Below are 27,897 nucleotides of genomic sequence, written 5' to 3' on the forward strand. Positions count from 1 at the left end.
CCTCCTCCTCCTCAGCTGGGGATGAAGGCGGCTGGCACAACCACAGGAGTGGTGGGAATGAGGACCCTCCTGGTAGCTCCTAATTGCCCAGCTTGTTAACGAGCTCATTAAGGGCTCTGAAATGTCAGCTGGATCCTGCCCCTGCTGCTTTCCCTGTGGTGTGTGCCCCCCTAAGGCCCCATCCCTGGCCCTGGATTCACTGCCTGGACCACGGAGCCTCGGCCCCATTTCCTCTGGGAGTGATGGAAACACACAGGAATACCAGATTTCCTGGGAAAGCCTTCAAGCCACAGAGCAAGTTCAGCTCATCCCCTTAGGAGAAGTGCCAGGGGCTCTGCGATGACAATCCCCAGTAAAATCCACAGATCTGGGCAGAGGATTGGGGTCATTGGGGTCACAGTGATGGCCAGAGCTGGCAGGGGCTGTATGGACAGTGCTGCCAACCCTGGCTCCTGCAGGACCAGTTTTGGGGAGATTTATTCCTTTTTTAATGCGTTTTCCCAAAGTTTCCCCATGGCTGACATTCCCAGCATTGCCCTTCACCCGAGTTTGGTGCTGGTCAGGGATTTCAAGAGGAACAACATCACCAAAGGCAGCTTGGGGGCCAAAGCTGTTCCAAATCCACGTTTTTGTGTCTCCCTCACGTTGGATTTCACTCGTCACCCAGCACTGCAAGCTCCAGGAATGCTCTGGGGATCAGCTCCTGCCTTATCCCTCTGCCTTGGGGTTCCAGGGTGTCAGGGATTGAGGGAGATGGGAGCCCCCAAGCTGGCTTTGCCCAACCAGGATTTTCAACCTCTTTGTCCCTCTTCTTGCTGTGTATCCTGGTCCCTGCTGCCACCAAGGGCACAGCCATGCCAGGGGCTTGTCTGGATCCTGCAAAAGACCTGGATTTAGGGAAAACAGAACAAAAAACCCCAGAAGTGTTGGTAATGGCTCCTGAAGTGGTTAACAAAGATTTTCCTTCAGCTTTTAGGGAAGGCCCCAGCCCAGGAGCTGGAGTATCACTTCAGCTTCGTTTTGGGGTGAGAAACAGCAGGTTGGGGTGGAGCGAAAGCTTTTGGGAATTGGTGCCAAATGAGAAAGTGCTTTAAAAAGGGGAAAAATCCCAGGGAGTAGGGAGATTTTGGGAAGCAGAGAGGGGTTGTTGGGTGTGTGAGGGGGTGATGGACCTTCCCCATCAGCAGGAGACAAAATAATCCCTGGGGAAGGCAGGAGAGCACTGAGGAAAGGCTGCTGCAGCAGCAAGGAGAGAAAACTGCCCAAAAGCAAGGAAAAAGGAAATAAAAGGAATTTTCTCTTGCAGCCTCGGGATTGAGCCCCGTGGAGGGGAACGAGGCAGGTTGGGGCCGGGGACAAGTGGGTGCAATGGTGTGGGGCAGTTTGTGGGAATGGAAGGGGGGATGCACATTTGCTTTGAGATAATCAGAGGAGATAATCAGTGCAGAAAATAGAGATTTATAAATCCAGAACAGGAATCATTCCCTACAGCCCTGGCCAGTGGTGGCTGAGGGGCCCTGTACAGCAACCTCCCCTCCCCAGGGGTTCCCGTGGCCTCCCAAGTTATTTTTTTAACTCTATATAAATTTAGGTCTATTTTAGTCTTTCTGCAGCGATGTGCCAGTGTCTGGAGAACCAAACATCCCTTTTTTTCCCCCCATCCCCTGGTCCCTTGATGCTAAACCGGGCCCTTGGTGCGAGATCTGCCGGAGGTGTTGTCCTGGGAAGGGGGAGCAGGGGAGGATCTGGGTGGGGTGTGCTGGGAGCAGGGCCCAGCTGTGGCCAGGAGTCCGTGGTTTTAGCACTTTGGTTGGAATTCTCACCTGTAGACGCACTTTGATGTTGTTGCTTTGAAACTTTGGCAAGTGTAAACAATGTGTATTTAAAGAATTACAGAGAAACAACCCCCCAGCGAAGCCTGTAAAGAGCTATTTTATGATTCAGTGTTGAATAAAGACTCTGGAGATCCAGCTGGGTTTTCACTCTCCTGGGGGTCACACCGGACCCACACCAGTAAGACCAGTTGCTCTTTGGTACCTGCTGGAATTGTCCTCCTGACTCCTTCTGCAGGCCTGTGGGCTCCACTGGTCTGGCATCACGGGGCACTGGGACAAACTGGGATACAGGGACCAAGAGGGACCGGGGACAGCACAGGGGGAGCACTGAGGGTGCTGAGGCCCTGGCACAGAGCAGCTGTGGCTGCCTCTGGGCTCCTGGAAGTGTCCCAGGCCAGGCTGGACAGGGCTTGGAGCAGCCTGGGAGAGTGGAAAGTGTCCCTGGATGATCTTTATGGTCCCTTTGAACCCAAACCATCCCATCATTCTCTTTCACTGGCCTGCTTTAATGCTTGCACCCCTATGTTCTCCCAGCACCATTTTTCTGTCAGAGTCCTCCAGAATGCCTGGATCCATCCTTGGAGCCCCTGGGAACTGTCACACAGCTGCTGCCCCAAAGCAAAATGCAAAATGAAGATGCCCCATTGAGCAAAAGCCAATTAAAATGTCCCTGAGCAATATCGAGAGCTCCAAGCACTCCTGAGATGTGCTGGAGTCTGCCCTGCTCTCCAGCACAGCACCTGCTTTGGAACACAACAAAAACCAGCCTGAAAGGTTCATTTTTAACTCCAGTCCTGAGGTCTCGCCGTCAGGAAGGAAGCAGAGAACAGAGCAAAGGCTGATCTGCCACGAGACAAACTGGTTTTATTGTGGAGCCTGGGTTTAGAGCACCCAGCAGAACAGAACACAAACCAGTACGAACAGACCCACAGCCCCTCCCTGTGCTGGCTGCAGCTCCCAGGAGGGAAAAGTCCCCAGGGGAACGGGGGAAAGGTCCCCGGGGGAACGGGGGAAGGTCCCCGGGGCACGCCCAGGGCAGGGCGCTGCCCGAGACCGAACCCAGGCGGAGCCGTGGCCGATTACCGCGGGGTCCGGCTGCAGAAGGAGCCCCGGTCAGTGGTTGTGGGGCCGGGCGCGGGGCCGGGCGCGGCCGGGAGCAGCCGCCCCCTCCACGCTGGAGCGGGGGTTGCGGATGGTCTCGTCCACGGACACGATGAGACACGCGGCCTCCGAGGCGGCCGTGAGAGCGTTCACCCGCACCACGGCCGGCTCCCACACGCACGCCGAGAAATTGTCCGCGATGTCCTCGTTGGTCACGTCCACGCCGTACCACATCCCGCCCTGGGGACACGGGGACAGACATCAGTGCCACATCCTGCACTGGGAACAGAGATCAGTGCCACATCCCGCCCTGGGGACACGGGGACAGAGATCAGTGCCACATCCTGCACTGGGGACACGGGGACAGAGATCAGTGCCACATCCCGCCCTGGGGACACGGGGACAGACATCAGTGCCACATCCTGCACTGGGGACAGAGATCAGTGCCACATCCCGCTCTGGGGACACGGGGACAGACATCAGTGCCACATCCTGCACTGGGGACAGAGATCAGTGCCACATCCCGCCCTGGGGACACGGGGACAGACATCAGTGCCACATCCTGCACTGGGGACAGAGATCAGTGCCACATCCCGCCCTGGGGACACGGGGACAGAGGGATCAGTGCTACATCCTGCTCTGAGGGACAGAGGGTCACAGGGACAGAGATCAGTGCCACAAGCCACCCTGGGGGACAGAGGGACAGGGATCAGTGCCACATCCTGTCCTGGGCACACAAGGATCAGTGCTACACACTGCTCTGAGGGACAGAGGGTAACAGGGACAGGGATCAGTGCCACATCCTGCCCTGTGAAGACAGAGGGGACAAAGGGGACAGGAATCAATCTCGGGGCTGAGTAAACATGGGAAAGACTGGGAGGGAAGGGCAGGCAAAGGAGAAGGGGAAGGCTGGAGCCTCCCTGTTCTGCTGTTGGAGGAAAACACAGAAAGTCCAAACTGAGAAGTGTTTGCTTTCAGCCACCAGTGCCAGCCATGCCTCATACAGAGAGGCTTGTTCCAGTTCAGGGTCACCGAGTCACCGAGGCTGGAAAAGCCCTCCCAGACCATCCAGTCCCAGCTGTGCCCAGTCCCCACCTTGTCCCCATCCCAGAGCACTGAGTGCCACCTCCTGTCCTCCCCTGGACATCCCCAGGGATGGGGACTCCAACCCTCCCTGGGCAGCCCCTGCCAGTGAAGGCACGGAAGCCTCACAGGACTCCCCTTCTGCTGCTGCCTCACTGCCTGGGTTCTGCACCCTCATTTCTGGAGCATTCCCCCAAATCAGCAGCAGGGTGAAACGTGCTGGGAGTGACAGAATGCAAGGGGCAACCTCCAAGCACTGGGATCTCCACAAGAGCAGCAACCAGGAGCTTCAGCCTGCAGCTCTGGTGTAAAACCTCGGCTCAGCTCACTCCTGCACTCTGCTCCTTTCATGTTTAACACAGCAGCTCCTTCCTAACAAATGATGCTTCAAGCAGCAAATCAGAACTCCCAGCCCAGGAAGTCACCCAACAGCTGGGATCAAAGGGAAAACATCTCCTTTCCATTTATAGCAGCCTGTGCCAGGCCCACAGCTGATGTGTAACAAACACAGTGTTTAATCAAAGGGGGCACAGCTCCAACACGGGCTCAGCTGAGTTACAGCACCTCTGACAGGCTGCAGGAGCAAACTCCAGGAGAAAGCAATCACACACACTGAATCACAGAATTCTGGGTTGGAAGAGACCTCCAAGATCAAGTCCAACCCAAGCCCTAACACCTCAACTAAACCATGGCACCCAGTGTCACATCCAGCCTTTTTTTAAACACATCCAGGGATGGTGACTGTTGGGGAAGATGAAACAGGAAAACCTTATAAACATGATTGCCTGGCAAAAGATTTGGAGAATATGGAAACTATAATTGAGATTGAAACGAAAGCAATCTCCAAGATAGCAAACCTCAGTTACTGAACAGCTGAAAACAACAGTGTGGGCAGCTGGAAGTGATCCCCTCTGGACTGAACAATTCCCTCTGCCTGCACACAGCTCCAGGGTCAGAGCAGACCCTGCCAGCCTGGCAGAAGGGTCACAGAGGAGTTTTTAGGGTTTAAAACGTAACACAGCGTGGCAGTGTAATGATTCTTACAGGCTGTGTGTACATGCTGTAGGATTTGCATTTTGTATTAGACTGGTCAGTGAAAATGAGAACATTCAGCACAGATTTATTGTATTGTAACGGGAACCTCGCTCTCTTCCTCTTCCTCTCCTGCTCTCTGGTGCCTGCTCCAAGCTGTGCCTGGCAGTTCCAGTCAGGTCCCTTGCACCCACACCCTTTGCCATAAACCACAAATTCCAAACCCTAACTTCAGAGATCTCCATCCGTTCCTACCCACCATCGTTCCTACAGGTGACTCCACCACACCCCCAGGCAAAGCATTCCAATACTTTATTAACTTCCTCCTACTATCCAACTCTCTCTCCCTAGACACAGCTCCAGACCGTGCGCCCTGCCCTGGGCTCCCCAGGTCCTACCTGGGCGTGCTTGGCTCTCAGTTTGTTGAGGATGTTGGTGGCGTCGAAGCCGGCGTTGTCGCAGAGCTGCCGGGGGATGATCTCCAGGGCCTTGGCGTAGGCACCGATCAGCAGCTGCTGCTTGCCCGGGATGGTTCGGGAGTAGTCCCGCAGGTACTTGGAGAGCTCCATCTCGATGGCCCCGCCCCCCGCCACCACCGAGTCGTTCTGCAGGGACGGCAGGGAAGCAAGGAAGGAAGCAAGGAAGGAAGCAAGGAAGGAAGGGCACTGTCAGGTAAGCCGGCCCTTGGCCCCTTGATGGCCCCTGGAGAGTGCCCCTTAGGTGGGCACATCCTCCCTTGCTATCCCAAGAGATTTCAGTTATCCCACCATAATCCTTTAGAACACATTGGTCCTTTCCCCTTTGGCACCAGCCTTGCTTTTCCCCATAAAACCCCCTGCTTCTGACCAGTTCAGCAGGGAGCTGCCATCCCTGGCCCCTTCACAGAGCTGCTGGATAATAAAGCAACCTCTGTGGAGCAGCCTTATGACTGGGTTAACCTCAGGTTAACTCCCAGGGTTAGCCTAGGATAACCTGGCAAGCAGACCTGAAATCACTTGAGCTGAAATCACTGATAAAGAGCTCCTCACTAGCAGCCCCTGGCTGCCTGCTTGCTGAGGGACAGGGATAAGGGACAGGGACACCTGCCAGAAGAGCCCCAGATGTCCCTTGTGGGACCCTCTCTCTGGGAAGGTTGTGGCTTTACGGGTCAGGGAACAGACCCTCCCCAGCCATCAACAGCGACACACAGCCCTGGCTGCTGCTGTCCCTGGGACTGTGTCACACCCCAGGAGCCTCCAGGGGCAGCTCCAGCAGCTGAGCCCAGCTGTGAACAGGACAGAGGGGGGGTTTGGGGACACTTCACCCAAAGGGAGGGATGGCACCTCACAGAAATTTCCCTCACTTCCACAAAGCGCCCAAAACTAAAGGTACTGGCAGCAGCACCCTGCAGCTCAGCTCAGCTGTTTTTTCAGGAGAGAGATCAGGACGTTCTTTCCAAAAGCAACAGCTCCAGAAATGCTGACGTGCTTCTCCCCAGCCCCTCAGGACATGCAGCCTCAGAGCTGCTTTTATAACCAGAAGCCATTCCTACAGGCACACGTTTTTGTGCAACTCAGAAACACCCAGAGCTTGGCACTGTCAGCAAGGACCAAAGACACACCCAGAGAGGCCTTGGACTTCTCTTGGTGCCCCCAGCCTGTCCTCAGAGCCAGGGACTGTCATGCCCTCAGACCGGGCACCAAGACAGGGGTCAAGTGGCTTTATGGTCACAGACACGCACGCGCTATCAATGTGCAGTTCAGTCTCCTGAAGATGCACCCAGCACAGCCCAGGACATTGCTCCCTTGAGGGTAGAGGACGGAGCAAACACGAGGTGCCTGGAGTACAGAAGTGCCTGGAGAGCAGCTGGGAACGCTGCCAAAGCCACACCGAGCCAGTGAGGAACTGCACTTGAGTGATTCCACGAGATGAACTCGCCCTCAGCCACAGCCAGCGTGTGAGGAGCTGCCAGCAGCTGCGGCTGAGGCAGAGCCCCAGGCCGTGGCAGCGCAGCTCACCTTGATGGCTCTCCTGACGATCATGATGGCATCGTGCAGCGAGCGCTCCGTCTCCTCCATGAACTGCTCGGCGCCCCCCCGCAGGATGATGGTGCAAGTCTTGGCCTTGGGGCAGCCCGTGAACAAGTTGTACCTGCCAGAGAGAGGTGTGGGCATGAACAAACTGCTGCAGGACAGGAACAGAGCCAGCCCTGCAGCCCCTTGCAGCCACAGCGGATCCTGAGGAGCAGCAGAGCCAGGGAACACGCAAGTGAAATTCCAGGGAAATCCATTTTCTTCCTGCTGCCAGGGACTGATATTGAATTGGTGCTCCCAGTCTGCACTTGGCAGGAGCGCAGAGGGAAGCAGCCAGCCCCAAGCAGGATTGCTCCTCCAGCAACAGGAAGGACCCTGGTGTATTGTCCCCAGCTTCACCAGCACTGACAGGAAGGTGTCAAGCTGGGACATCACAGAAGTGCCACCATCAACCCCAACAGGTGGTGGTTTTCCATTACAAAGTGCTTTTCACAAGGCACTGCAGAATAAACGTGTAGTTTTAAAAGCATTTACATGAGGTAGAATCTCAGTGGAAGCTTGCACCTGCCCCCTCCCTCAGTCTCAAAAAGCAGCTTTTGGCTACAATAAAACATACACGTTGTAACAACCTTGTTTTCATCTCAACAGCTTCAGAGATGCTGACCCTGCCAATGCTATCCCCAAATTTTGCATCTGCTATGAGAAAGCTTGCACAGCACTACAGGTTTGCAGCTGGTGTTTTTACCTCTCTCCCCCAATCTGGGTCTCCTCAAAGAGCTCACAGTGGCCTAGCACATCATCTGACAGGGCATTGACACTGGTCTGGATGGATCCCCCACAGGCCTGCAGGGAATGGAGACAAACAGGGAATTAATTACCAGTGCTGACAGTCCACAGGGACCTCCCAGCAGGCTCTACTCCTCAGGGACAGCCCAGACGTTGAGCTGGTACAAACCCATCCTGCAGATTCAGGAAAATCCGTCTCCCTCCTTCCCTCCCTCCCCTCTTATGGATCCAGGCCAACCCTCGACAGCAAAATAAGTTCGTGCAGCTTCAAGGTGCTGACACACAGGCTCTAGAGTCCAGGGGAGACACAAAGAAAGCTCAGGAAAAAAACAACCACTCACGATGGAACAGGGAAGAACTGAGGAAAATAAACATCTACTGATGCACTAATCAGATCTTTATATAAAAAGCACCACGCTGTCAGTGTGTGACTGCTCATCCCACCAAGGAATAGCCTTGTCCTTTCAAATCCTTGGAAGGAGCAGCGAGAGCAGTGAGCAGCAGTTTGGGAATGCCCAGCCTGGGTGTCAAAACTGAGCACAAAGGCTTTCCTGCAAGCCAGGGGAGCTCACCATCATGGTCCTCTTGAGATCCTCCTCCGGGACACGGCCAGCACAGAACATGTCCCTGTCTGCAAAGTACTGGGTGGCCACGTCCCCAATGGGGAGCTTGGACAGGACCACCTTGGCTCCTGACTTGTGGATTTTGTCCAGTTTGTCATACAGGATGTTCCACTCTGCATCCACGATGGCCTGGTAATCCTGGCAGGAGACAGAGGGACACGTGTTCCTGTGACAGGGGATGCCCCAGGTGCAATCCTGGCAAAGAGCTGCTGCCTGCAGCACTCCAGTCAGGAGGGGCCTTGCTCTCTGGCACTGCCCAAATGGCTGCTGGAACCTGAGCAGCTCTTAAGCTGTCCCTGCAAGGCCACTTGTCAGGCCTTAGGCCACCAGCACAGAGCTTGGGGCACAGTGACAGGTCCCAAATGTGTCCTGAACCTGCTGTGACTCCCAGCCTGCTGCACCCTCACTCCCCCAGGGCAGCACAACCCACCAGGTATTCCCAAAGGGGAGGGATGGGCAGAAGGCAAACTCATATATCATGGAATGGTTTGGGTGGGAAGGGACCTTTTAAAGGTCATCCAGTGTCACCCCTGCCATGGGCAAGGACACCTCCCATCATCCCAGGGTGCTCCAAGTCCCATCCAACCTCACCCTGGGCACTGCGAGGGGTCCAGGGGCAGCCACAGCAAATCTGGGAATTGCAGCCCAGGCAGGAATTCCTTCCCAAGATCCCAGCCCAATGTCCCCTTTCCCAGTGGAAGCCATTCCCTGTGTCCTGTCCCTCCCTGCCTTGTCCCCAGTCCCTCCCCAGCTCTCCTGGAGCCCTGCAAGGGACTCTGAGCACTCCTTAGGTTTTTTTCCCTTCTCCAGGGGAACATTCCCAGCTCCCCCAGCCTGGCTCCAGCTCTCCCATCTCTCCCTTACCCACTGGCTGTTGCCCCCACGTGTGACAGGGACAAGGAAGCAGCCCAGGCTCCCCTGTGGCTCTCACCTCCACCGTGTTCACTCTGATTTCGGCGTTGTCCTTCTCAGCTTTGAGCTCCAGCTCCACGTTGAGCAGGGCAATTTTGGGGGACTGGTACTTCTTGGGCTGCATCTCAAAGCCAGCGTAGGAGAAGGTTTTCTTAAAGGCAACTCCAGCCACCAGCTGTGAGTCCTGGAACACAGGGATGTGCCTCAGGCTCAGAAAACCCCAAGGTTTTCTGCACAGGGTTAGTAATAACTCCCACAGGACACTCCCTGCTTCCAGAGGCCTCCTTTACAAAGCCTTGCCAGCACTGTCTCCTTTGATTTACCCACTTTTAGAGGAAATAAGCAGCAAGGATTTCTTTCAGCTCACAAAAGCAGCTTCCTCTCTATCCTTCAAAACTCCACAGCCAAAAACCTCCTCACACAACCTGAAGATCAAGGAATGGAGCAATCAGTTCTCCCCCTGATCCATTTCCCATTCCTCCTCTTTGAACTTTTGGATGTTTCTCATCCACAGCCCCACTGGGGGCTGGATTTTGCTCTGGTTTGTTTATCCAAGTTCCATCACCACCTCCTGGATTTTCTGCAGCAGGACAGCCCTGTCCAACACCATTCCCTGGCATGAGCTCCTGGATTTCCTGGGTGAAGAAATCAGGATTTGAATCTCCCTCTCCACAGGGACTATCCCACAGCCAGGAACAATCTCCTACCACATATCCAGGTGCAGTCCCAGACACAGCAGGTTTTCCAGCACATATGTGTGGCCTAAAACACACATCTCTCCTGCCCTGCCCACTGCTACATCAGCTTCATGTGGTTTTCCTTGCATTTTTCCCAACCCAGTAATCCTACATACAACCAGAGCTTTTAGATCCAGAAGTAACAAACACTTCCCACAGAACAAACAAATAAACAAGAACAACAACAACAAAAACTAACTTATTTTCGGAGAGAGAAATGGAATTTTATCAGTAATGACTTTTGCTGCAGTGAAGTGAAAAGTGCATTTAGCTCAAAAACCAGAAACTCTTACCTATGGAAAAGAAAGCCAGCCCTATCTGTCAAGCTTCCTCCTCACACCAACAGCTTTGTTCCACTTTGAGAATTCCCCAAAAGGCACTGCCAAGCCAGGCTGCTCTTCTGCCAGAGCCAAGCCAGCACCAAAGCTGGGATCCCTGTCTCCCATCCCTTCAGGAAAGCTCCCACACTCACTTCCAAAGCTCCTCCTTGCACCTTCTTGATCCCAATCATCTTGAGTTGTAACAAGTCATCCAACATCATCACAGCATCTACAACCATCCTGGAGAAAAACTCCTTGCTCTGGGAGATGAGCTTGGAGCTCAGTGCTGTGGCTGCACACTTTTCCAGGAGACTCCTCTGCTCACTGCAGGAAAGGAGAAACAAAGGTTTGGTCACCTGCCAGATCTTTTCACAAGCCTCAAACATTGGATGTGGCTTCTTGAATCACAAGTTTAGGCTGGAAAATACCTTTAAGAGCATTCAGCCCAGCACTGTCCCCGTGTCCCCAAGTGCCACATCCACAGGGATCTGAAATCCCCCAGGGATGGGCACCCCAAACCTCCCTGGGCAATCCCAATCCCTGAGCACCCTTTCCATGGAGAAATTCCCAAATTTCCACCCTGAGCCTCCCCTGAGGCCGTTCCCTCTGTTCCTGTCCCTGTTCCTGGGAGCAGATCCCAAATCCCAAATCCCCCCCGGCTGTCCCCTCCTGTCAGGGAATTCCAGAGAGGGAAAAGATCCCTCAGGATCCTCCTTTTCTCCAGGCTGAGCCCCTTCCCAGCTCCCTCAGGAATTCTCCAGCCCCTTTCCCAGCTCCCTCAGGAATTCTCCAGCCCCTTTCCCAGCTCCCTCAGGAATTCTCCAGCCCCTTTCCCAGCTCCCTCAGGAATTCTTCAGCCCTTTCCCAGCTCCCTCAGGAATTCTCCAGCCCTTTCTCAGCTCCCTCAGGAATTCTCCATCCCTTTCCTAGCTCCCTCAGGAATTCTCCAGCCCTTTCCCAGCTCCCTCAGGAATTCTCCAGCCCTTTCTCAGCTCCCTCAGGAATTCTCCATCCCTTTCCTAGCTCCCTCAGGAATTCTCCAGCCCTTTCCCAGCTCTCTCAGGAATTCTCCAGCCCCTTCCCAGCTCTGTTCCCTTCCCTGGACACACTTCAGCCCCTCAGGGTCTGTCTTGTCATGAGTGGCCCAAAATCCTCTCTGACAGAGGCAAAGATCAGCTCTCTCCTGTCACTGGGAGGAACACGGCACACATCCCTGACTGACAAATCCCAGACTGACAAATCCCAGTCTCCTTTTTAGAGGTCGAGCATCAGCCCAGCACCAACAAAGCTGATCAGCTTTTCTGCACCTGAAATCAGACAAGAGCAGCTGCTTTCCTTCATCCCAAGGCAGGAAAATGTTTCTGAAACCTTCTAAAGGCAGCACATTCCCTGCAGTATTAACTCAAGTAATACATGTGCAGCAGAGTGGGTGACACAGAGACACCAGGGAGATGTGGATCCACTCAATTTCCCATCACAGGACAACATCTGGGTTTTTTTCCAGCATTTTTTTAGCATTTGGTTGGAACAACCCACTTTGGTTTATCCAAGATGTTTATGCAGTTGAAATACTTCAAATTAACTGCAGGCATCAGCAAGGTCAAGTAGACAAGAGCTTAAAATCCAGGGAAAAAGGAACTCCAGTATTCTCACCTCAGCTGAAGGGATCACTGCTATGAGCTATCCACCCTGGTGTATGACAGCTAAAAAGGGATCTGATCCTCAGGGAGCTGCTGAGATTTAACACTGCCACTGACTGCAGCAAGAGCTCCAAGAACAATGAAATCAGGCCATTTATTTTGGTGCCCAGCTTCCTCCATGAGCACTAAGAGACACTGCCCTACATCATTCCCTGCAGCCAAGTGAGAGCACAGCACTGCCCCTGGAGGAGCAGGAAATTCCATGGAAATTGGGAATAACCCCAGTGTGAGGCTGTAGCTCCAGGTCCCACCTCAGCACATAATTCAGGAGCAGCCTCACAGCAGTTAGCTGAAGCCCAGAACACAAGCAGGTCACCTCCAAGGAAAACTTACTCTTTATCCTCCTTCTTCACAGAGACAGCGATGTCTTTGATCTTGTTCACAGCCTGGCAAAAAGGCAACAGCTGGATTAATGATTTATGCTCCCAAGATTATGCTGCTGAGATCTCCAACCTCTCTCTCTCTGTATTTTATCTTTTGTTCTCTGCTTCAACGTCACTGAAGTTTCAGAGTTTAAGTTATTCCACCCCTGCCAGCGCAGTAATTCCAAGGAATACACCAATATATGAGGAGTGGGAGGAGGCTCAGAGCTGCTCTGCTGCTTCTGTTTTCAGCAGAGATCCTGGAAATCAAAGGGCTACTGAGGAGCGAACCTCCAAAAATCACCTTAAGGGGTGATTAGGCTCCAGGAGACATATGGTTTACTAAGAAGCAGCAGAGAACAGGAGAATGGGAAATGAGTTCTCCCATTTATTCCTTCTTCCTTGGGAAGAACCCCAAAGGAAGCAGCAGCACGGCAGAGGTACAGAGTGGCAGCAGCGGGCACTGGCAGCAGGAGAGGCAGCGCTGGTGGCAGGGGCAGCAGGAGATGGCTGCTGGCACTCCCCACACCCATTCCCAAGTGGCTTTTCCCTGGCAGTGTCCCCGTCCCGGTGTGGGTGGCCCAGAGCTGTGCCCCGCCGTGCCTCACCAGCTGCGTGGCCGTGCGGAAGGCACGGATGATGATCTGGGGATGGAGCCCCTCCTCCACGTAGGGCTTCACCTGCTTCAGGAACTCGGCAGCCAGCAGGGTCACAGACGTGGTGCCATCACCCACCTGCACGGACGGGGGACACTGTCACCCAGGAGTGCGTCACCCCGGAGTGGGTCACCCATCACTGCGTCACCCTGGAGTGTGTCACCCCAGAATGTGTCACCTCACACTGTGTCACCATGGAGTGTCACCCCGGAGTGGGTCACCTACCACTGTGTCACCCCAGAGTGTGTCACCCCAGAGTGTGTCACCTCACACTGTGTCACCATGGAGTGTCACCCCGGAGTGGGTCACCTACCACTGTGTCACCCCAGAGTGTGTCACCTCACACTGTGTCACCACAGAGTGTCACCCCGGAGTGGGTCACCTACCACTGTGTCACCCCAGAGTGTGTCACCCCAGAGTGTGTCACCTCACACTGTGTCACCACGGAGTGTCACCCCGGAGTGGGTCACCCACCACTGTGTCACCCCAGAGAGTGTCACACCAGAGAGTGTCACCTCACACTGTGTCACCACAGAGAGTGTCACCCCGGAGTGGGTCACCCCAGAGTGTGTCATCCCACACCATGTTACCCAACACCGTGTTAACCCAAAGAGTGTCACCCCCACACTGTGCCACCCCCACACTGTGCCACCCCAACACTGTGCCACCCCCACCCTGCAGAGACCATCTGAGAGCAGCTGCAAAACCACTCCAGAGCTTCCAGGCAAAGCAAAGCTCAGGATTTCCTCTGCTCTCAGATTTGTGCCCAAATCCCTCAGTGATTCAGAGTGGTCTGGATGGGAAGGGACCTCAAAGCCCACCCAGTGCCACCCCTGCCATGGCAGGGACACCTCCCACTGTCCCAGGTAGATCCAACCTGGCCTTGGGCACTGCCAGGGATTCAGGGGCAGCCACAGCAAATCTGGGAATTGCAGCCCAGGCAGGAATTCCTTCCCAAGATCCCAGCCCAATGTCCCCTTTCCCAGTGGAAGCCATTCCCTGTGTCCTGTCCCTCCCTGCCTTGTCCCCAGTCCCTCTCCAGCTCTCCTGGAGCCCTGCAAGGGACTCTGAGCATTCCCTGGATTTTTTTTCCCTTCTCCAGGGGAACATTCCCAGCTCTCCCAGCCTGGCTCCAGAGCAAGCAGAGTAACTCCCAGTGCTCCATGAGCAATTCCCAGCAGTTACCAGAGCCCAGGGCAGCTCAGGCACTGCCAGGCTCCTCTCCCACCTCTGCATCCTGGGACTTGGCAATGTCCACCAAGGTCTTGGCAGCCGGATGGACGACGTCCAGCAGCTTCAGGATGGTGGCCCCGTCGTTGGAGATGGTGGCTTTGCCTGGGTTCATGGAGAAAAGGAAGTTAAAGGCAGCTTTACACTGCCAGGGGTAAAGCCCTGTCTCTGGAGGCTCTCAGGAGATCTCAGCAGGCTCCTCTGCTCCACCAGAACTGAGTCCTTTCAGCCCATCTGTGGAGCAGGTTCAGTGAAGTCCATCTGGGAGCAGAACAATTTCCCACATCGACAAAGGTTTGGAACTAATCTGCCTCTTCTCAACAGCCTCCCCAGAGAGATAAAAACATATTCTAGTCTGAGACTCTCATGAAAAAAGAGCCTAGAAATCATATTAGTTATTAGATAAATTTAAATTAAATCATCCTTTTGAACAAGGATTTTACTAGTTTCTATTTGTAAAAACTATTTGAAGACAATACTGAGCCTTTTCACTCCACTCTTCAGTAACAAAAATAATGAATAATTCGTTTGGTGACTTCTTACAAGTGTTTTCAGAGCGAGGGCAAAGCTCATCTCTAAATAACACTCAAAAAAAAAAAATCTAAAATCAACCCAGGAACATCCACTGAACCCACACTCAATACAACTGCTGTGGAACTCCACAGATATCATGAGCCTTATTTAAAAATCGAGATGACCAAAAATACCTGAAGACAGGTTCAAGACTCTCTGTTTCTGCTGTCTGGCACGGATTTACATGGGACACATCCAACCCTACTGACTGCATCTCCCCAGGGGCAAACTGGGAACCCTCAGGCTGACTGGAAATTGTCCTTTATTCTATTGGGGACACCAACTGTCCTTTATTCTATAGGGGACATCAATTATCCTTTATTTTATTGGGGACATCAACTGTCCTTTATTCTACAGGGGACTTCAACTGTCCTTTATTCTATAGGGGACTTCAACTGTCCTTTATCCTATAGGAGACATAAATTATCCTCTATTCTACTGGGGACACCAACTGTCCTTTATTCTATAGGGGACTTCAACTGTCCTTTATCCTATAGGAGACATAAATTATCCTCTATTCTACTGGGGACACCAACTGTCCTTTATTCTACAGGGGACTTCAACTGTCCTGTATCCTATAGGAGACATAAATTATCCTCTATTCTACTGGGGGCACCAACTGTCCTTTATTCTACAGGGGACTTCAACTGTCCTTTATCCTATAGGAGACATAAATTATCCTCTATTCTACTGGGGGCACCAACTGTCCTTTATTCTATAGGGGACATCAATTATCCTTTATTCTACAGGGGACATCAATTATCCTTTGTTCTATAGGGGACACCAACTGTCCTTTATCCTTCAGGGGACACCAAGGTGTCCCATCTCACCATCTCAGTTGTGAGAGCCAAGCTTAGCCCAGGCTGAGGCCGCTGTAATTCACCTCCGTGCCAAGGCTGCGTTTAATTGGTGCCTGTAACGAAGCACCCCCGAAGCGGACTAAACCCACCGAGGGCAGTACCCCGATCATCCACGATGAGCTTGTCCATGCCGCGCGGGCCCAGCGTGGTGCGCACGGCCTCGGCGATCACCTGGCACGCGTTGATGTTGCTGACCAGCTGCGGGATGCCCTGCGAGGTGTCCGTGCCCTCCTTCAGCAGGATAACCGGAGTTGGCTGCGGGGCGGAGCGAGCAGAGCTGTTATCCCCACCTCACCAACCCGCAGCGAGCTCCCGGCAGCCCGCACAAACGCACAACTGTGCAAGAACGAGAGCAAAAACGTGGGTTTGTTGTGATTCCCCTGCTAAACACAACTCGGGGGCTTTCCAGCTCCCTCTGCTCTCACAGCGCTGGGAATTCCACAGCTGCTCCCACCACGGGCTCAGGGACCACGCAGCCGCTGTCCCAAAAATAACGGGGGGTCTTTGGGGCAGCGCTGCCCACTGAGGTTCTGATCTGATGCTGGCCTGGAGGAGACAGAACACGCAGGAATTACAGAGACACTGAGGAACCAAACAGATCTGGGTGGTGGACAAGGCCAGGCTGGATGGAGCTTGAGGCAGCCTGGGACAATGGAAGGTGTCCCTGCCCATGATGGGGGTTGGGCACTGCAGGGGTTTTAAGGTCCCTTCCAACCCAAACCATTCCCTGAGTGCTGCAACCGTCTCACAGGCAGAGGTAAGGCAAAGCCCAAACACAGCCAAAATTTGAGATGCACTGGTTTGGAACAGCTGCCAGCAGGCACAGAGCAGAATTAAACTGTGCTTGTCACACTGAGGGGTCACGAGTACAAGAAGAGGAGCTAATGGACAGGGTTCAGAGACGGGCACAAGGAACATCTTTGGGGTCTGGAGCATCTCTTGTATGAGGAGCCTGCGGGAGCTGGGCCTGGTTAGGCTGGAGAAGGGATCCCATCAATCCACACAAATCAATCCAAGGCGGTGCCAAGTGGTTGGTGCCAGACTCTTTTCGGTGGTGCCCAGTAATAGCACAAGAATTAAAACACAGGAAGTTCCACCTGAACACGAGCAAGAACTTCACATTGCATAGAGGGTGACGGGGCCTGGAGTGTCCCCCTCTGGAGACATCCCAAAGCCACCTGGACACCTTCCTGTGTCACCTGCTCCAGGTGTCTGTCCCTGCCTGGGCTGAGCTGAGCGATCTCCAGCCCTGACTATTCTATGACTCTTAAAATCTGGCAAGATGTTGTGGAAGAAAACGGACGCCTTTCCTGGACAGCCAGCAGAGCAGGAATCCCAAGGGAAAAGGAACCGTTTATCCCCGGGGGAATCAGGGTGGAGACACATCCACCTCCCAGATCACCGCGGGGCTTGGAGCCGGGACCGGAGGGGAGCCAGGACCGAGTCCGTACGGGATGGAGCTCCAGGTTGCCCGCTCCCCTCCCTTCCAGGGGATGAGGGATGGAGCTCCGAGCTGCCCGCTCCCCTCCCTTCCAGGGGATGAGGGATGGAGCTCCGAGCTGCCCGCTCCCCTCCCTTCCAGGGGATGAGGGATGGAGCTCCGAGCTGCCCGCTCCCCTCCCTTCCAGCCTGGCTCCGGCGGGGCGCGGCCCCGGTACAGTCCGGACACCGCCAGGCCTGCGCGCCGCGGCGGCTACATCCCCGCGGCCCGGCCCGCCGCCACCCCGCCTCACGCGGTCCCTGGGGGGCGGCGGGACACGGGGACGGCGGCGAGACACGGGGACGGCGGCGGGACACGGGGACAGCGGCGGATGGCGGCGGATGAGGGGGTCACTCACCATCATCGCGGCGGCGGCTCGCTCCCGGCCCCTCCCACAATGCACCGCGCACGCCCAGAACCTTCCCGGGGGCGGGCCGGGGGAGGGTTCACAATTTGGCAGGGAGTGAGGAGGGCGCGCAGAGTGGGGAAATGTAATAGAGCTGTATTTGGCAGCGGACGGCGCGGTGACAGCGAGCTGCCCGCGCCGCCTCGCCCGTGATTGATGGAGAAATCGACCAATAGAAAGGAGAGCGGTGAGATGGTGAGCCAATGGAAAGCGTGGGTCGGGCCGGTGGGCGGGGCGCGGCGCAGCCATGCTGCTCTGGCTCTGGCTCTGGCTCTGGCTCTGCGTCTGCTGCTGCCCGGGCCGCGGTGAGTGAGGGACAGGGGGACGGACGGAGGGAGGGACGGAGCTGGGACAGCGGCCGGGCCCGCGCCGCAACGACCCGGAGCCCGCACGGACCCAAACATTCCGGGCCGGCCTCCTCCCCGCTTGGCGCACCGTGATCCCGTGCATTTCCCCTCCCGGCCCCGTTGCGGTTCACCTCCCGTGTCTCCGTCCCGGTGTATTCTCCCTCCCAGCCCCGTTCATCTCCTGTACCCGTATTGGAGTACGGGTTATTTCCCCTCGGTGCTCCTCCAGCTCATTGCGTTTCCCCTCCCCCATCCCGATCCGGGTGTATTTCGCCTCCTGCATCCCAATCTGGATTAATTTCCTTTCCTGCATCCCAGTCCTGGAGCAATTCCCTCTGTGCCCCTCGACCTAGTTGCATTTCCCCACCCAGCACCCCAATCCAGCAGTATTTCCTCTTGGATTTCCCTTCCAGGCCCTGTGCTCAGGTACATTTCCCATCACTGCACCCCAGCTCTGCTGCATTTCCGGCTGCATCCTAATCCAAGTGCATTTCCCCTTGGTGCCTTGTGATCCCGGTGTGTTTCCCCTCTGTTCCCTCAGTCTGGGTGCCTGTCACCCCTCTCCTCTCCGTGGTCCAGCAGCATTTTCCCCTTCCCCTGGAGCACCCCAATCCCACCCCCATCCCCTCTCAGCCCCTGGGAATTGCCATGTCTGCCCTTGGAATGCCCCAAAACCTTTGGGGCATTTTGGGTCCTGGGTCCAGCCAGGATTTGGCATTGCTGAAGGGCATGTTCTCTCCCCCATGATTCAGAAGTGATAACTGAGACTTTCCCTTTTTCAGGGATTTTGCCTTTAGTTCCCCCTGCCTCTCAGCTCTGTCCTTTCACCCCCAGGTTTGCGCATCCATGAATATTTGTACTTCCAAGTGCTGAGCCCCGGAGACATCCGCTACATCTTCACTGCCACCCCAGCCAAGGATTTTGGTGGCGTGTTTGTAAGTGTTAAAAACTGAATTTGTCGTTTGTGTCCCTCCATCCCAATACTGCTCCTTGGTGAGACTCAGTGATTTGGAGTTTTGATTAAAATAGAGCTCATTGCTCTTCCACAAGCATCCTTGGTCTCAGCAGGATTCCTGAGGCAGGGATTGGCCCCAGGGCTGACTGTGTACCTGGGAGCCCAAAATCTCCCCCAAAGCAGCCCCCACGGGGATGAGCAGGGTGTGGGGTGGCTGGGGAGGGGGAGCAGTTCCAGTCCCCCCTGGCTCACCCCTGGCTGTCTCCTCGGAGAACACAAGGTACGACCAGATCCACCTGGTGCCTGCGGATCCCCCGGAGGCCTGTGGAGAGCTGAACAATGGGGTCTTCATCCAGGACCAGATCGCCTTGGTGGAGAGAGGGTAAGTCTGGCAACGTGGGAACTGCTGGGCAGGAAGGGAGCCCTGGCCACATCTCCCCATCACCTCCAGATTCTTCCTGTGGCTTTCCCCACGTAGATAAACCTGGTAAATGTCAGAGTGTTCCTACACTGGAGAATTGCATCTTGTATTTTTTAGCCTGTGGTAAGGTAGAAAAAAAACACTGCGTGGGTTCAGATTGACAGAGTAGGTTTAGATTAGACAGTAGGAAGGAACTCTTCTCTGTGGGGGTGGTGAGGTCCTGGCACAGGTTGCCCAAAGAAATTCTGGATGCCCCATATCCCTGGAGGTGTCCAAGGCCAGGTTGGACACTGGGGTTTGGAGCGCTGTGGGATGGTGGAAGGTGTCCCTGCCACAGCAGGGATGGAACTGGATGAGCTTTAAGGTCTCTTCCTACCCAAACCCTTCAAAGATTTTCTTTCCTATATTTTTAGGAGCATGGGTGGCTTGTGCCTAAAATACAGACTCAGAGCAGCGGGGTTTAGAGGAGGTGTGGAATCAGGGAGACAATCCCTAGTTTGGGTGTCTCCAGACAAGCTCTGGCACTACCGGAGTGCAAGCTTTGGAGCTACCTGTGGCCACCAGGGGTTGGTCACGGAGTGGTGTGTGTGCCCCAGGGGCTGCTCCTTCCTGTCCAAGACGCGAGTGATCCAGGAGCACGGCGGGCGGGCCGTGATCATCGCTGACAACGCCTACGACAACGACAGCTTCTACATCGAGATGATCCAGGACAGCTCCCGGCGCACGGCCGACATCCCCGCGCTCTTCCTGCTGGGCAGGGACGGGTACGTGCCCGGGCTGCCTTCCCAGGGCTGGCACAGCTCACCGCCACGGCCGAGTGACAGCCTTGTCCCTCACAACAGGGAGGTCCCAGCGGTCAGCCTGGCCCTGCCGGGCTTTGGGAGCCGCATTTTGCACGGTTTCGGTCCCGGTTGCTGGGCAGGGTTTGAGCTGGGCTGTGGTTTGTGCTCGGTGTGGCTCTGCTGTCCCAGCCCTGGCAGCTTGGGAACGGTCGCCCCTCCCTCCCTGCAGGTACATGATCAGGCGCTCCCTGGAGCAGCACGGGCTCCCCTGGGCCGTCATCTCCATTCCTGTCAACGTCACCAGCATTCCCACCTACGAAATGATGCAGCCCCCTTGGACCTTCTGGTAGCAACAAAAGGCTGTGGCAGATCGAGGACTTCCTGGTGGATCCCAGGATCTTGCCCTAAGGACCAGGTTTGAGGAAAGGATCCCAACATGCTCCGGAGATCCCGCTGGATTCGGCGACAAGGAGATCTTTCTGCTGGCACCGGTGTGGCGGAGGGCAAACACCAATGCCAGGGGGAACCTTGAGCCTGGCACTGAGCTGTGACTGTGTGCGAGGGAGGTGAGGGCCCAGAGCAGGCCAGCCCTCCCCAGAGAACGCTGGACCTTGTGCTGCTGATTTGGAGGGATGCAGGGCTGGGGGGAGAGTGATACAGGCTTGGTCTGTACCAGCAGCACTCACCTGATGTCTGTATATTTTTGTCTGAGCTAATGAAGTCTGAGTAAGTTTTAGAGAAAGGGAAGTTTCTCTTTTATTTCCAGCAGCCAGCGGATGAAGGGATAAATCTCATCCCCAAATTCTTTCCTAGTAAAATTCTCAAAGTACCTCCTGCAGCTGGGGTAGGGCTTAGTCAGAGCCTCGGGACAGCACAGCCTCCAGCAGCTGTCCCCAAGGGTGGGCTGGTCACAAATCCAGAGCCCACACTTGCACAGGGATCTGTTCCCTTACCCCCAGACCGGTGTCCCCACAGGACCAGCCCCTGGGTCACAGCCCTCTCTACACTCAGCACCCACCAATACAAAGCACAGCTCCCCAGCTGTCACCACTCTTGGTTTATTAGGAACACTGAAGGGGATGTGGCCCCAGGACGGCTGGGGACAAGCAGCAGGAGGCAGGGCTGGCAGTGATGGCAGTGTCACAGCAGTGCCACACTCGGTCCCACAGTGCAGCTGCCATGGACACAGCAGCAGGACAACAGCTCCCCAAAATCCATGGAAGTAGTAAATAACCCCAGGTGCATCCCTGACCTGCTGCCTGTCCATCACTTGGGGCCGTGCTGTCCCTCCAGCATGGTCTGCACACAGGGACACTGCAGCATGCTGTGGCCTTCAGGGTGACAGCATGGGATGGATGACAAGGGGACAGCTGAGGGGCCACTGCACTGGCACATCTCCATGTGGCATCACTGGGAGCAGGGAAACAGCCAGCACACACCCAGCACACGCTGCATCCCCAGGCATGGCCACTCCGGCACAGGCACCTCCTCGTCCCACGGCCTCCCTCCCTGCAAAACCCAAAATGTCTTCTGGATTTGGGATGACGCCACAGCCCGTGTCAGCTCCTGGCCATTCTCCATCCCCAAACTGTCCTGCAGTCACTGCCCACGGTTCTGTGTCATGGGAAGGATGGGCAGAGCTGGGAAGGGTCTGCAGGGTCAGCTCTGCTCTCCCTGCTGAACTCCAGCTCTGGGCCACCCTCCAAGGTGTCCCCTACAAGATCCTCCTTGCCCCTCACTGCTGGCCAAGGCATGGAATGGAGCATATATAAGGGCCCTGGGTCCATAGTGTGTAGATAGTGCTAATATAGACATTAAATAGTACCCTCGTGCACAGACACACACACACACACATTCCCCTCGTCCCTGCAGGGTGGGAAGGACAAACTCCTCCATATCCACATCCTGCACAGACACAGCAGAGTGACCTCACAGGTGACCAGCATGGTGTCCCAGGGGCTGGCTGGATCCCACTCTCCTCCAGCCTCACCTGCAAGTACCAGCCACCCTGCAGGAAACTGGGATGTGGTGGAGGGCCACTGGCTCACAGCTTGTCGTCACAGGGAGGACAGGGACAGCCTGACACACACACACACACACACACACACACACACACACACACACAGGGACAACACGGACAGGTGGGAGCAGGGTCTGCCTCCAGCACCTCCAGCACATGGTGCCCACCCAACCCCACAACACAACCCTGTTCTAGTATTAAAGCTGCTGCCTCTTGGAGGAACCTCCAGGCCCTTCCCATCCTGTCCCTCCCCTCTTCTCCTCTCGCTGGGGGCCAGGATCACACATCAGTCATCTCATCCTCCAGCTCCGCATCGTCCGTCTCTCCTTCGCCCTCCTCCTCCTCATCCGATGTCACATCGGCATCGTCGGCTTGTGCGAGGCACTTGGGACACGAGCAGGTAAACAAGTAGTTCTCCCTGCAGGTGGGCAGCCAGGAGACACAGGTTGGTGTTGAGACAGGTACAATCCCGCACTGCTGCAGGGCAGGGCAGGGGGAACACAACAGCCAGGAAGGGGTTAAATGCGTCAGACCCAGAGGAGTTTGGGGATCCCATCCTGCTGGCACAGGTGAGTAAAGGTATCCTGGGTGGAGAGGGGGATTTCTCAGCACCACAGGGGTGATGGGACAGGGGGACAGTGACCCCCAGCAGGAACCTCTACCCTTGAGGGACAGAGTCTGCGGGTGTAGGCCTGCAGGGACGGCGGGGACCCCAAATCCCTTTGTTCCCCAAGGCTGTAACACATTACAAGGAGCTGGAAGTACCAGGAACACCACGTGCTGCGCACACCCCCTGCCATGAGCCCACTGAAGTTCAGAGCAGCCTGTGCACAGCCACACCCCAATGCACGCACAGCCCCGATGGACTGGTTGGGGTGCCAGGGGATGTGAGTTCCCCCCCAGGTACCCTCAGGCAGCCCCTACCTGAGTATCTTGTTGCGGCTGTGTCTGCTCCGCTCCCTCTGACAGCAATCTAAGTAACTGATGCAGATTTCCTGTCAGCAAACAGAAACGGCTTGGGCTCAGAATCTCCTCCCATGACCCCAAAGCAGCAGGATTTGTCCCAGTCCCTCTCAGAATCAGGCAGAAACATGGGGTCTGGCAGCCCCTACACGGGATGGGGATTGAGTTCCTCTGCCAAGATGATGCAGGACACAGGAGGATTCGGGGCTGGGGCCCATGGAGGATGTAGGGGACACAGGGACAATGCCAAGGTGTGATGTCACCTCAGGTCCACCCAGGCCCTGCTGTCTCACCTCTCCTGCCTCGATGTCCTCCAGAGCAGTGAGATGCAGGAGGAAGTTGTTTTCTGGGAAGGACGTCTCAGCATTGGGGATGCAGCTGTGGTTACCTACAGGCAATACAATCTCTTTGCTAAATGCCTAAGTGGCTCCTGGGAGCACATCACATCTGAGTGCATCCAAGGCAGGACTTGGACGATTCCACAGCTGGGCAAGGTGTCAGGGGACACTGAGAGAGCAGTACCCTTCACATCCATCCCATCCCATCCCATCCCATCCCATCCCATCCCATCCCATCCCATCCCATCCCATCCCATCCCATCCCATCCCATCCCATCCCATCCCATCCCATCCCATCCCATCCCACAGATGGCAAGCACAAAGCCCTTTCTCCAGAGGAAGAGGTGAGCCAGCCTAGCACAGGACATTTCCCTCCTCACTACTGCTTTTCCTCACAGTCCTTGTGTTACTTACAGCAGCTCTGCAGCACATAGAGCCCCGATCCCTCGCAGTTGAGGAACTCTCCCGACTCTGCAGCACAGACAGAGGGGTTAGAGCTTTGAATGGTCCATCCCAGCTCTCCCACACACAAGCACGAAGGAATGTCCACAAACATGGAACACCCACAGCCAGCACTGCTCTGTGGCCAGGGGCTGCAGGGTGGTTTCCCAAGAGCCTTTCCCTCCCACTGGGATGGGATGGAGGACAAATATCCACGTGCCCAAGATTCATTGAGGCTCCCTGTCCTGCCCCTGCACTCCCACAGAGCCTCACCCTTCTCAATGTCCTTGTAGAGCTGGTCAATGAAGGCATCCAGCTCCTCCCGCTGCAGCAAGGGCAGATCCAGAGCATCGCACGCGTGCACCCACTGGCTCAGGGAGCTGAGGGAACAGGGGACACTGTCACAGTCCCACAGGGCTGTCAGGAACAGCAGGACATTTTTTATAGTCCCACAATGATGTTAGCACATTGTGGGACCTCACACAGAGGATCCAAGGTGGCTCTGAGCAGCCAAGCCATGGCAGAGGTATGTGAAAAGGTTGGACACAGCCAGGATGAAGTTTTTAAGTCTGCCACTCCCTCCTCATCTCCTAAACCCAGCCATTCACATTCCACATCTCCAGTGCCCTGCAAGGAGCACCCCCAAAGCCCCATTACCTGGTTCCTATGCCTTGGCCATTGGTCCCAACGAGGGCAAACAGGGACCGAAAGCCTTCTGGAGTGAACCACTGCAGAAGGGAGAGGAAAAGGAACTGAGTCCAGGCCAGGCTGCAGGAGCACCTCGCTCTGCAACGCTTCAAATGCCACAGGGAGCTTTGGGGAAGCAAAGAACAAGCAGAGCCCCAGGGGAAGCCCTGGCCAATGCTCCTGGGCTGTCTGGGAGGCAGATCCACTCACCCTGCTGAGATATTCGTCGTAAAGGGCTTCGGTGAAGAGCAAGCGCAGCAGCTCCAGCTGGCCCTGGCAGGACACAGCAGCAGGTCAGGGTGGGAGGTGCTGTGGGTGTCAGCCCACGCTGAGGCTCAACCCAGCACAGGCCAGAGGCTCTGGAAGGACTCGGGCTCCTCAGCCTGCCCTGCAAGGCTGGAGGCTGCTGCCCTCACAGCTCTGAAATCCACCCGTTTTAGCAGCAAAAGCCACTTACACAGCAGCTACAAATCACACTGTCCCAGCCCACAGCAGGAACATCTCCCTCACAGCAAGGAGCAGCATATTCCATGGGAGCATCACAAGGCCAAAACCCACCAAGCAACCACCTCCTCACTGTCAGGGCCCTCCCTTTAAGCCTGGAGTTTCCAGTGTTTCCTACCCCTGCTGTAATGAGGCTGTTGCATCTTTGGGCTCATAGACACAGGCAGGAGAAGGAAGGCTTGAGAATTCAAGAGCTGCTGGGTCTTACCTTAAATTTGTCTCCCAGCAGCTTGTGCACAATCTCCTCTTCTTCATTTGCTGTCTTGCTGCAGAACTGGGAGAAGGCCTTGATCCACCACTCCTTGTCTTTAGCCTGACAGAAGAATCAAGCAGAGGCATTGCACCAAGAGCACTTTCCTCCCCAGCCCAGAGAGAGAGGATTGTCAAAATAAACGCTGAGAAAGCCAGGCCAAGGAAACAAAGCCTTGAGAATAAGATCCACAGTGGGATAACAAAACCACCCGCTGTACCTGTTTGATGGTGGCAACCATCCTGGCCATCAGCATGATGCTTGAAGTCTCTGGGGGGTAATGCATGTTTCTGTAGGATTCAAATGGAGAAGAGACGGGAAGATCAGGGATCAGCGCTGGCATGGGAATGAAAAGCTGGAGGCAGGCAGAGGCAGTTCCCATAGGTGTGGTCAGGCCTGCACTGACCCATCACACCACAGTGGTCAGTGCAGCATCGCTGTGTGGGGGTCCACACTGCACCCACCTTCCTGCTCCAACCATACAAACAATCCCCTTCCATCCTGCTCACTCTGCTGAGGTTTCGGACAAAATTTGGGTCAGGGATGTTGCTTATCTCTTCCAGGACCATTATTTTTTTGAAAGCAGGGACAGAAACAGACCCATGGGATGCTACAAGGAGGATCTCCCAGAGGATGGAAATCTGCAGGAGCACCATAAAACCACAGGAGTGAGGGGTGTGCAGCTCAACGCTCTGTAGCTCTTTAGAGGGAGAAAAATTTGGAGTGCGATAAGGCGTGTTATCCTCATCCAATCAGCCACGTGTGACAACCTTTGGGAAGCCAACATCACAACACCCAACCAGGAGGAAGAGCTGGGCAGCGTCCCACGGCCATCCCCAACCTTCAGCCACCTTGTGCAGGGATGCAAAGCAAGGGGCCAGCCCAGGAGAGCCACCTCCCTTGCCCGTGGAGCAGCAGGCAGGCCAGGCCCTACCTCCATGCCTCCTGCAGCTTGTTCAGGGGGTGCGTGGGGTCATCCCGGGACGGGCCGAGGCAGAGGACCTGGTGGTACTGCTCCAGAGCTGCCTGCCTGCATTCTGCACTGCAGTACGTCACCTAGAGCGAGGGGACAGCGCTGGCACTGGCCGTGGCAGCAGGGAAAGAGGCTCCCAGATCCAGCCGAGCCAGCTGTGCCCCCTCCCTGAGCAGCAGAGCCCTGGCTCTTTGGAAAGCCAGACAGCACAAGAGCCTAGCTGGATGGAAAGGACCCAGCGATCCCAAGAAGAGCACGGTCCCTCCTGGCAGTGCCGTACCTGGCAGCGGGGACACTGCTGGTGCAGGTCCTTCCTGATGCTGCACTGCTCAGGGTGAGGCAGCACCAGAGAGCTCTTCCCCAGCAGGCGCTGAGCGTTCTCCTCTGCTGTCTCCAGAGCCCGCAGGCAGTGATCACAGGCTGTGGGGAGACAGGAGGGATGGAAGGATGGGTGATGGAGGGATGGGATGGGATGGGATGGGATGGGATGGGATGGGATGGGATGGGATGGGATGGGATGGGATGGGATGGGATGGGATGGGATGGGATGGGATGGGATGGGATGGATGCCACAGGAAAGCCTTCAGAAAGGAAAGGGGCCAGAACCCAGGGCAAGAACCATTTGTGTTGCCACACAACTGGTACCAACATCAGAGAGGAACAAAGGGATGGGGCTTGGAGCAACCTGGGCTAGGACAAGGTGTCCCTGCCCATGGCAGGGGTGGAATACGATCTTTAAGGCCCCTTCCCACCCAACCCAACACATTCCAAGATTCTAGGGTGGCACCCGGCACATTCCTCCAGAGCTGACAGAAGTCACCATGCCTCAGATGACACCTGAGCTTGTCAACAGTTTAGTACAGAAGCAGAAAAGGCAGCAGGACCACCTTGAGAGAGGCGCTCCGACAAACCCAAACCCTTGCCCTGGTACCGGGCAGCTCCTCTGGGGCCCCGCGGTCACCCCACGGGGACAGGTGGCAGGGATGGGGACAGGTGGCAGGGATGGGGACACGCCACCAGCGCCAGCTGCTCACCTCGGTAGTTGTACAGGGCATTCCAGAGGAACTGGGATGACACCACCGGCCTCTCCACGAAGACAGTTTCCCCTTTGCGGATGTTTTTGGTGGCGAACAAGCCCTTTCCCTGCCGAGGGACAACCGCGGGTCAGGGACGCGCCCGAAGCCGAGTCATAGCCGGGCGCTGAGGGAAGGGGATCCCTCCATGCCGAGGGGACCCTGCGGGTTTCTACTCCCTCAGCGCCCCAAGCTGGGCGGCAAGGGCGGGATCCTCACGGAGAGGAGACCGCGGGCTGCTCACCTTGGCGCTGCTGATGAACCGCGCCTCCGCCGCAGCCCCGGCGTGTGGCCCCGCCGCGGCCGCCATCTTCGGGCGGCGACTTCCCCGCCCTGACCCGCCGGGCAGCGCCTCTTCCTCTTCCTCCTCCTCCTCCTCTTCCTCCTCCTCCTCCGCTCCCGCCCCCTGCACCCCTCAGGGCCCCGCTCTCGCCA

General features: G+C 55.9%; 3 protein-coding genes across 3 annotated transcripts; 1 reads left to right on the forward strand and 2 right to left on the reverse strand.

Annotated features, from left to right (window-relative positions):
* Window positions 1-2,702: 2,702 nt before the first annotated feature.
* Window positions 2,703-17,686, reverse strand: CCT7 (chaperonin containing TCP1 subunit 7). Its single transcript, XM_062493239.1, has 12 exons — window positions 17,661-17,686; window positions 15,924-16,077; window positions 14,388-14,494; window positions 13,112-13,237; window positions 12,475-12,527; window positions 10,594-10,765; window positions 9,404-9,568; window positions 8,422-8,610; window positions 7,809-7,906; window positions 7,049-7,181; window positions 5,450-5,656; window positions 2,703-3,176 (listed from the first exon to the last, which is right to left on the reverse strand). The coding sequence occupies exons 1-12, from the start codon at window positions 17,664-17,666 to the stop codon at window positions 2,949-2,951; spliced, it is 1,638 nt and encodes a 545-aa protein (XP_062349223.1). The 5' UTR covers window positions 17,667-17,686; the 3' UTR covers window positions 2,703-2,948.
* A 269-nt stretch (window positions 17,687-17,955) lies between these two features.
* PRADC1 (protease associated domain containing 1) lies at window positions 17,956-20,861 on the forward strand. Its single transcript, XM_062493218.1, has 5 exons — window positions 17,956-18,013; window positions 18,890-18,990; window positions 19,283-19,392; window positions 20,028-20,195; window positions 20,443-20,861. The coding sequence occupies exons 1-5, from the start codon at window positions 17,956-17,958 to the stop codon at window positions 20,561-20,563; spliced, it is 558 nt and encodes a 185-aa protein (XP_062349202.1). The 3' UTR covers window positions 20,564-20,861.
* A 1,627-nt stretch (window positions 20,862-22,488) lies between these two features.
* Window positions 22,489-27,772, reverse strand: SMYD5 (SMYD family member 5). The gene is made up of 13 exons (XM_062493301.1): window positions 27,707-27,772; window positions 27,424-27,532; window positions 26,670-26,809; window positions 26,351-26,472; window positions 25,637-25,706; window positions 25,375-25,479; window positions 24,873-24,935; window positions 24,633-24,703; window positions 24,249-24,355; window positions 23,949-24,005; window positions 23,490-23,584; window positions 23,158-23,228; window positions 22,489-22,651 (listed from the first exon to the last, which is right to left on the reverse strand). Exons 1-13 carry the CDS (start codon window positions 27,770-27,772, stop codon window positions 22,513-22,515), a joined length of 1,215 nt encoding a protein of 404 aa, XP_062349285.1. The 3' UTR covers window positions 22,489-22,512.
* Window positions 27,773-27,897: the final 125 nt, after the last annotated feature.

This window comes from Cinclus cinclus, chromosome 5, assembly GCF_963662255.1.
Source record: "Cinclus cinclus chromosome 5, bCinCin1.1, whole genome shotgun sequence".
Taxonomy (NCBI): Eukaryota; Metazoa; Chordata; class Aves; order Passeriformes; family Cinclidae; genus Cinclus; species Cinclus cinclus.

Coding starts and splice junctions, on each gene's coding strand:
- CCT7 (XM_062493239.1), bottom strand. Junction 14,495..15,923: donor GCTCATCGTGGATGATCGGG/GTACTGCCCTCG, acceptor CCATGAACCCAG/GCAAAGCCACCATCTCCAAC. Junction 13,238..14,387: donor CCAAGTCCCAGGATGCAGAG/GTGGGAGAGGAG, acceptor CCGTCCGTGCAG/GTGGGTGATGGCACCACGTC.
- PRADC1 (XM_062493218.1), top strand. CDS start 17,956: ATGCTGCTCTGGCTCTGGCTCTGGCTCTGGCTCTGCGTCTGCTGCTGC. Junction 18,991..19,282: donor AGGATTTTGGTGGCGTGTTT/GTAAGTGTTAAA, acceptor GTCTCCTCGGAG/AACACAAGGTACGACCAGAT. Junction 20,196..20,442: donor TTCCTGCTGGGCAGGGACGG/GTACGTGCCCGG, acceptor CCCTCCCTGCAG/GTACATGATCAGGCGCTCCC.
- SMYD5 (XM_062493301.1), bottom strand. CDS start 27,772: ATGGCGGCCGCGGCGGGGCCACACGCCGGGGCTGCGGCGGAGGCGCGG. Junction 24,936..25,374: donor TGCTGGGAGACAAATTTAAG/GTAAGACCCAGC, acceptor GTGTCCTGCCAG/GGCCAGCTGGAGCTGCTGCG. Junction 24,704..24,872: donor ACGACGAATATCTCAGCAGG/GTGAGTGGATCT, acceptor TCCCTTCTGCAG/TGGTTCACTCCAGAAGGCTT.